The following is an 8,993-nucleotide window of genomic DNA, read 5'->3' as shown; positions in this document are numbered from 1 at the left end:
TATGTATTAAGTTTGCTGAATGAGGTTTGTGATGGCTTTAAACAATTACACTAGTGACATCAAAGATCACTGATCACAGATCTCCATAACAGATACAATGATGAGAAAGTTTGAAATATTGCAAGAATTACTAAAGCGTGTGACGTGGACACATGACGTGAGAACATGCTTTTGGAAGAATGGCGTCAATAGACTTAAACATATGTATGTAGATTTTTGTTGGAGGTAAGTTTTCAACTCTCTTGGGTAAATTCCAAAGAGTGTGATCGCTGGATTATGTGGTAGAGCGTGTTTAGTTTTATGTGAAACTGTCAAACTGTTTTCCATAGTGGCTGTACTATTTTGCCTTTCTTTATTCTTTGAATGTTAAATTTTCATCTGGATATACCTAGATGATCTGGCCTCTTTAAATAGTTTGCCTCGTAGTACTAAGTGCACTTTTTGATCTAAGACTTAATTTTTCAGGTCAGGAAGTTTTCTTTCTTTCTTTATTGCCTGTTTCTCTGTGGGCTCCAGTCTCTCTTTCTGATGTCTACTATTCAAGTATATTTGATTTTTGGACCTTTCTTCTCTTTTGCTCTCTCTTCTATTCTCTTTATTTTTTCTGAGTTATATGGAAGGGTTTCAAAACAGTCTTTCTTGATTGAGTTTTTAATCTAAAATAAATTTTTGCTTTTAATATTTTTTCATATTCAGATATAGATTGACCTATGGAATTGTATTTAGAATATAAATTATTTTACTGGTTCTACTGCTTAGAATCTAGTAACCCTAGTAATAAGGATACAACACCTTTCATCTTTTTTTTCTATGTCTAATGAATTTTCTCTATTTGTTCACTTTCTGGAGGGACCTAGATCTAGTTTGGGGTTGGGATATGAAACAACATCTATAAAAGATCAGGTAGATCATTTTCAAGCATATTCAAGCATGGGGAAGGAAGAAAAATAGATTATGGTTTAGTTTTCTAGACTGGGAGATCAATTTGCCATGATTAGGTCAGGAAGAGCATCTGAGAAAAGGAGAGAAGTTTGCTGCTAGCCTGGGAAAATTCTTACCAGCATTTCCGGAGGCAGCCCTGAGTTGAGTGGAGCTATGTTTCTCTTCTGTAACTGGCATGGGCACCCAGGTTAGGGACCTCATGGCTAGTGTCCCTGTTTTCTTGTGCAAACCAAAAAGATGGGCTGAGCCATGGACAACTTCTCTGTGAGCAGACACCCAAGGTCGTCCCTCAATTTGTTTCCTGCCTGTGCCCACCTCACCCTTGTTCTTAGTTCTGGATGTATATTGTAGGGCTTCTGGGGCATATCCTCCTTTACTTTTCAGGAGCGACCTTTATAAGTCAACAAATATCCATCAGCTTGGTTTCATTTGCACTGTATCTTGTAGAAATTCATTAAAATTCAAGTGACTCTTTACTGATTTCAAGTATGGAATTTTATCTTCCATATTTCAATTATTTGGCTATTTCCGCAGAAATTTGGAATGGAGAGACATTAAATGCATGGGTTTGAATTATGACCTATAAATAAGAATCAGGATACCATTAACTTTTGACAGGGCAGAACACAACTGATTTATTTACAGTGTGACCACTAGGTGGTGCCACTAATTAGTGAAAACAATGTGATTGCTACAGCTAGACAACCACCTGCCGCTGGCACAAGCAGAAGTTGTGAGCTTGTCTGGAACTTGTACGCACTTGTGTATATACATGAGTTTGTACACACACAATTATTGGTGTGACGTTGATTTACAAGTGTACACATGCATGCAAGTATATTCACAAGTCTGTGTACCCTGGAAAGTAAGGCCATGAAACTGAGATGAGCTTACCCGTCAAAAACTTGCCAGTCAGCCATGTGGCCTGAGACTCTTGTTCCTTAGCTAGGAAGGCTGCTTTCAGGGTGTGCAGAAAGCCACACCCTGGGAGAGAAATACAACAAGGCTACAGAACAGCTTTGCGGAACCAGGGAATGCTTAGACATAGCCATCATTTCTCTAAAGTCATCAGCCCTGCAAGCCCTTGTGTCCAGTCAAGCTTCCATGAAGGTTTCAGTCCCTTCTGAAGTCATGAGGGACTGTAGTATCAAAGTCCTGGTCCCCTCATCCTGAGTGCCCAAAACATCTACTAAACGTCCACCTTGGAATCCTGTCCTCTGCCTAGATGGGGAATGAAACTGCACCTGAGAAAAAAGATATGGCATGTGTGGGTGGGGTCCTGTGACCCTGGCCCCCTCAAGCTCATCCACACCTACACATCATCTTCCCATTGTCTCTGTGGAAGGTCCCAGCTGATCTCAGGCCCTCACTCTGAACAGCTCTCCCTGCAGGCCTGGTGCTGCATTGACTTCCTGCTGTGTAGAATAGCCCACAAAGCTGGGGATACTTAGGCAAGTCCCTTCTCTTCTCTGGCTTCTGTTTCCCTACCACTCAGTGAAGGCTGGGGCTGGGTGAACCTCCAACGGCCATTTGTGCTGACTGAAGTTCTTCCACTTCACATGTTGCAGGCCCTGCCCCCATTCCAGTGGCTGGTGTGGAGTGGGAGTCTCCTCGGAGAAGTTCTGAAGAAGAAAATGCCATTGACTTCCTTTTCCTCCTCCTTAGAGCAGACTTGCCTCCTTAATTCTCCCTCAAGGGAAGGCAGCTGGGCTCCGAGGGCCCAGAAATCTATGGAGGAGTTCTTACTCCAGCATCATTAAAAGTTCAAAACAACTTTTCCTAAGGGCCAAAGAAGCCCTAAGACTCTTTATACCTGCTGTCCCTTGAGCCCAATTTGGTTGAAAAGAATGCTCAGCCTTTTCCTCCGGTGAGGGTTTTCACTAAGGGTTTAAGGCCTCCCTCAGAGAACTCGGCTAAGACTGAGTCAGAGGTGTCCCTCGAGGTCACCTCTTGTCCTGGGACTCAGGGTCAGGGAAAGGGGTTTGCCCCAGGTCCTGGGTAGAGCTGCTGCCAGAGCTCAGAGTGGCCTTGCCGGTACCTGCACACATTCCTTGGGGTGGCAGGAAGATGAGCACCGACTCAGGAGGAGTCTGGAGGGAGGGGAAGGGGCCCATCCTGGGGGATAGCTTTGGGGGCTCCAGTGTGGGTAAGGAAAAGCTTCAAGAACAACCCCAAAAGCACATAGCAGAAAAGGCTGCCCAGGGAGAGTGAGTGCCTATCCCTGAGGCCTGGGAACAGGATGGGACAAGTGCTTCCTGTGAGGAACTGAGGGCACTCAGGACCAGTGGGAGGGGAGAGAGTGACTGCTCAGATCCTGGCTGCTCTGTAAATTCTCCACCAGGCAGGAATAGCATTTGCGGCTGCTGGGTGGGGACCATGGGACAGAGCAAGGGGCATGCTCTTTATGGCCCATTGGGACTGTTGAACTGGGAGCCCAAGGCTGGGACTGGGGCCTGACCTTTAATCCCTGTGGCCTCCTTCTTGCCACCCAGCAACCTTGGATTGACACTGGGCCCTCTTGCCTCCCAGACCCAGCAGGGCAGAGGGCCTCCCTAGATAGCTAAAGTCTGCCTGTGGTGCCTCCCTGAGCTCCTGAAGCTCGTTGAGCTCGGGATAGTGCTCCCCTGGAGGCCTTTGTGGGCTGCAGGGCAGGAATCACAGACTCTCAGATGACAATGTCTCCCATGTAAACTAGTGGTAGGACATGGTTTAAGTGCTTTATGTCTCAACTCCTTTAAGCCTCAGAAAACCCTATGAGAAAGGTAACAGAGGAGGAAATCGAGGCACAAAGAGATTAAGTCAGTGGCCCCCAACCAGGCACTGGGGCAATTTTCCATGGATGGGGTGGGGAGTGGAGGGTAGGCAGAGGTCAGGCGGTGATGCTAGCATTGAGGAGCTTTGGCCACTGCTTTGCTTGATGGCCCACTGTTCACCTTCTTCTCTCTGGCTCAGTTGCTATGTTTCACAGAAGACAACCTCCGCTCCCCTGATGACTGTGGGTGGGGATGGGGGACTGAGGGGTGGTGGACCTCTGTGCCTGGCTCCTAACAGGTGCAGATTGCCACAGCCCGGGGGCTGGAGACCACAGGGTTAGGTAACTAACTTGTATACAGTCTCAGAGCTAATGAGTTGTGTGGTTCCAAAGCCCATGCTTTTAATCTCTGTGCTATACTGTCCCTATAAGAAGCCCAGACAGGGGAAGTTCCTCAGCCCAGTGGCAGAGTGGCACAAGCCCCAACACTCAGGGTTCTTCCCTCAACCATACAAGGCCTGACAGCTCCTCTGTCTCTTCAAGGCCTCTCTACCAGGCCTTCACAGGGTTAACAGCAGCCTGGACTTGCCCTTGGCCGGCAGCTCCAGTCCAAACAGACTTTACCCACATTCCCTGGCTGCCGTCCAGCCTGAAAGAGCTGAGAACAAATTTCCAGACTGAGAAGGCTGAGCAGAGGGCAGGGAGCAGCAAGGAGCCATGAGTGGAGAGGGACAGTCCAGCTCCCAGGTGCTAGGCCTCCTGGGGAGCACAGCCCTCGTGGGATGGGTCACAGGCACTGCAGTGGCTGTTCTGCTGCTGCTGCTGCTGTTGGCTGCTTGCCTTTTCCATGGACGGCAGGACCCTGATGTGGAGAGGAACCGTCCAGCTGCAGGGGGAAACCGAGTCCGGTGGGCCCAGCCTTGGTTCTTCCGGCGCCAGGGCCGCCTGGGAAACTTTCATCATCACCATCATCATGGCCATGTGACTCACATGCGGAATGCAGGCCTCCATCACCACCACCTCCACCATGCTCCTCACCACCACCACCACCAACCCCACCGCCATCACCTGCGCCACGCTCGTTGAGGCTGCCACTGCCGGTGCCTGTGGACGGCAGCCAGCCCTGCCTGGGCCCTCCGTTACCAGGACAAGTAAACCCGCTGTGTTGAAGGATGCTTCTCTGGGGCGAATGAGGGGTATCGTGACCTGGGTCCTGCAAGGACTTATTCATACTATGCCCCAGTGCACTGAGGGACGTTGGGTCCACCCCGAGGACTCTAGGGTGCTTGGGGGCAGAGAACAGGTATGGCCCTTTGGGACTGGACATCCACCTTGTGACTGTGACTCCCAGTGGGTCCCAGAAGTCACAAGGGTGTCTTGGCAGAGCCAGCACATAGTTGGGTATAAAGTGCTCATTTTCTACGTCCTTAAGAGGCAGCTGTAGGCCTCTGGCAGGCGGGTCATGAGGACAGGTACCGGGCATGCCCTGTGGGTTTGGAGAAGGCAACATGGGGCTTGCGGTCAATTCATTGGTGCCTTATCCAAGAAAATAAAAACCACTAAGAAGCTTTTGTGAAGAGGCTCTTGATTGCAACATAGTAGGAGGGAGGGAGCCATGGGCCTGTGTCTGTGAAGCCCTGGGACTGCTCCTCTGATGGGAAACATGTGTCTGGATCTCAGACTGGGGCTGGGGTCTGGCTGTGAACTGGGTGGCTTTGCCTGAGCCCCAAGGGAGGATTCAGGAACTGCATGAAGCCCTTCTCAGAGAGGGCCCTCTGTGCACCAGAGAGGCTGTGGCCTTCTGGGGGACACCCTGGGGTCTCAGGGCAGTGTAGAAGCCACTGAGCCTGGCTCCCTAGAGGTCTACTCCTGTCCTTTTCCCAGCCCATGTCCAGGGAAGATTGAGCTCAGGCCTTATGGAAACCCCACCCTACAGACTGTGCTGAATTCTGAATTCAGTTTCATTTTTTTTTTTTTTTTTTGGAGACAGAGCCTCAAGCTGTCCCCCTGGGTAGAGTGCCGTGGCATTACAGCTCACAGCAACCTCCAACTCCTGGGCTCAAGCAAGTCTCCTGCCTCCGCCTCCCAAGTAGCTGGGACCACAGGCGCCTGCCACAACGCCCGGCTATTTTTTTTTTGGTTGCAGCCGTCATTGTTGTTTGGTGGGTCCAGGCTGGGGATTCGAACCCGCCACCTTAGGTGTACGTGGCTGGCGCCTTAGCCGGTTGAGCTATAGGCGCCGAGCCTGAATTCAGTTTCATTGATCAGGGTTTCTTATCCAAGCTTAGGTCTCCAGCCAACCCCAGCTGCTGCCTGTGTTGTAGCAGGGTGGGAGGGAGGGTGTGGAGTTCTTGAAACTGGATGATGGCTTGCTAGGTGGCCTTAGGAGAGTGTTTGCTTACTCTGGGCCTCAGTTTCCTCTTCCCTAAAGTGGGATGGATAAGAAGATGTGCTCTTGCCAAATCCTGGAGGCACATTCTCAAATGCTCTATGAACAGCTGGTAGAATCCATGGTGAGGAAGGAGGTCTGGTTCTGAGGCTTCAGTCTATGCCTGCGAGCTGGGCAGGAAGTAGAGGGAGAACAGGCCCGGGGGCTAGGAGAGGCAGGGGCCAGGGCTGCACAGCTGGCCAGGAAGTCAGGGGCCTGGTGACTCACAGGAATAGAATGTCCTCTGTCCTTGCTATTTCCTAGTGGATTCTCCACAAGGGCTGAAGGAGGGGGACCGAAGGTGAGAGACATAAGTTCGCACTAGGTTTCTGAGGTGAGAAGTGGACCACAGGTCACCATGCCTTGTTGATTCTACCTCTGCAGTGTCCTTTGAGTCCAGGCCCCTCTTCATCCCATGTTCTGCCTAGCTCAAGTCTCTCCGCAGCCGGGGCACCAGCCACAGCCTCCTCTGTCTCTAACTCAGTGCTAGCCTGGTTATACGGATGAATCAAATCAGAGTAAGACATTCCCCCAAATCTCAGACATGGAAAAAGAAACCCATACAAGTCAGAAGACTGGAGGGTCGAACCATCACCCTTCATTCTAGTTTGAAAATGCTGAATTGCTCGTACCTATGGCAGGCAACTTACAGCTGCGCACACCCACAAAGAGCAGGCAAAGGAACAAATGAGCAAGCGTGAAACATGGCCCCGTGGTGCCCTCTACTCAGAAAACACAGGTCCCACAGATCAGTTCATCGTTTCCTTCCTTCTGCTTCTGGTTGCCCACTTAACACAACCCAGGGGGTCTGCCTCCTATCATGGCCATAGCATGTGCGCGTGTGGGAGGAGCCCAAGGCCCACGATGTTAGCACGAGGAAAGAATGAGAATATGACAGGGCATCGTGTTCTCTGAAAATGAAAAGTCAACTCTTATTTTGTAGAAGTTTCTTTTCTTTTCTTTTCTTTTTTTTTTGAGACAGAGTCTCAAGCTGTTGCCCTGGGTAGAGTGCTGTGGCATCATAGCTCATAGCAACCTCAAACTCTTCGGCTGAAGCGATTCTCTTGCCTCAGCCTCCCAAGTAGCTGGGACTACAGGTGCCTGCCACAACGCCCGGCTATTTTTTGTTGCAGTTGTCATTGTTTAGCTGGCTTGGGCTGGGTTCAAACCTGCCACCCTCAGTGTATGTGGCTAGCACTGTAACCTCTGTGCTATAGGTGCCAAGGCTTGTGGAAGTTTCTTAATACTGGTTCTAAAGAAAGTTCCCTTGGGCCCTGGAGAAACTGAAAAGGACCCATGCTGTGTGACCTTGGGCCAGACCTCTGCCCTTTCTGGGCCTTTGCACCCTGATCAGTAAAACTGAAGAGTCAGGTGAGCACTCTGTGGTCATGTGGTACCTGGAAAGAGCACTGAGTTGGGACAGGAAGGAGTCCCTCCCCCACCATTTGGTGCTCTAGTTATTACTGCTAATTAGCAGTGGACCACTGGTGGGTCATTTAACCTCTATGAGCATCAGCCTTTTAAACTGTAAGATGGAGACAATGTGACTACACAGAGCTGCTGGGAAGACCATAGGAGGTAAGGCCTGGCCGTGTCCAGTACCTGAGATACTGCTTCTTACTACCCCATTTCTCAGAACACTAACAAAGTGGAGCTAACAGTGTAGTGTCTTTTCAAGAGGTGTTGGGTGTGAAAAGGCTCTGACCTGGGAAGGGCCAGGATGGAGCCCCTTCTAGCAGATGAACTTAGTGTCCTGTCCTAGCTCATTCCCTAGGCTCCACCCCATCCCCAGGATGGGGTGGAACAGGAATGGCAATGGAGTGTGGGGGGCAGGGTAAGGCTGTCACTGAGGAAGGCAGCTGTGTGGGTCTTGGGCCCCCATTCACAATTAGAGGAAGGAATTCAGGAAGTGCTCAAAGCTGCTCAGACATCTTCAAGCCAGGTTCCAAGCAGGACCAAGCACCCAGGGAGGAGCTTCATGGTCCCTGGGGCAGCCACCAGGCCGGGAGGCCATAGCACAAGGTGCAGGGAACGCTGGTCTTCAAGATGCTCAGGGTAAGTCTTCACCGCACCCGGGTGTGAGCAGCGGGCCTGAGTGGGCAGCAAAGAGGGTTGGGCGAGGCCTGTTCTGAGGAAGGCTTCTCCAGGCCCTGCAGTGACTGAAGGGGCTGGGATTCCGGCTGGAGTACACCCTGCTCTTTTAAATCCCACACTTCCAACATCATTCAGAAAAGGAGGCTAAATGCAAAGTGCCCCCGCCCCCAGCCGCTGCTGAAGGCCCTGGCGACCTATGAGTGGTTCCAACCTTGCCTGGAGCTGACCCCTGCCTTCCTCCCCATCTGTGTCCCTGCCCCCAGCACAGAGCCACGGGCTGGGGAGGCAGTAGATAGGCCAACTCAAGGACTGGCCCAAGGTCCCTCCCAGGGAGGAGCCAGCTCCTCCCGGTTCCACAGGAGGGGGAGTATTTTGTCTTTTCCCTGAGTGTATGCTCTTGACATCCGTAGGAGTCGCCAGAGAGCCAGGGCTGGCCAGGCTCCTTCTCCTCACCCCCTCTGTGTCCAGGAAGTCTCATGTCTTCCAGGACAGTGCTCCTTCTAGAAGCTGTCATGAAGTTGATCACAGCTCTTGGAAGCTGGGCCCAAGGCTTAGAAAATGGAGATCGTGTGAGATCGGAGCAATAGGCCCACGTGAGGGTGCCCTGTGGCTGAGGGTGGGTGTCACCCAGGGCCTCAGACCAGTGTCTTCTTAGAAAAGACCAAAGGAGGGCGCTGGAGGAGCACCAGGCACCTGCCATCACCAAGAGCTTGTTGGATGGGGCGCTAAGGCTCTGGAGGACCCACATTTGTTCAGGAGTCAGCTGCCACACGGGCC

The 8,993-nt window shown here is 51.2% G+C and overlaps 1 protein-coding gene across 1 annotated transcript; it reads left to right on the top strand.

Annotated features, from left to right (window-relative positions):
- Positions 1-4,386: 4,386 nt before the first annotated feature.
- HRCT1 (histidine rich carboxyl terminus 1) lies at positions 4,387-5,265 on the top strand. Its single transcript, XM_003800301.3, has one exon. It carries the CDS (start codon positions 4,412-4,414, stop codon positions 4,778-4,780), a length of 369 nt encoding a protein of 122 aa, XP_003800349.1. The 5' UTR covers positions 4,387-4,411; the 3' UTR covers positions 4,781-5,265.
- The last annotated feature ends 3,728 nt before the right edge of the window (positions 5,266-8,993 follow it).

The sequence above is a fragment of the Otolemur garnettii genome, unplaced genomic scaffold (assembly GCF_000181295.1).
Source record: "Otolemur garnettii isolate 467f Iridium unplaced genomic scaffold, OtoGar3 scaffold00172, whole genome shotgun sequence".
NCBI lineage: Eukaryota > Metazoa > Chordata > Mammalia > Primates > Galagidae > Otolemur > Otolemur garnettii.
Note: the sequence above shows the minus strand (reverse complement) of the source record. Positions and strands in the feature narration are given on the sequence as shown.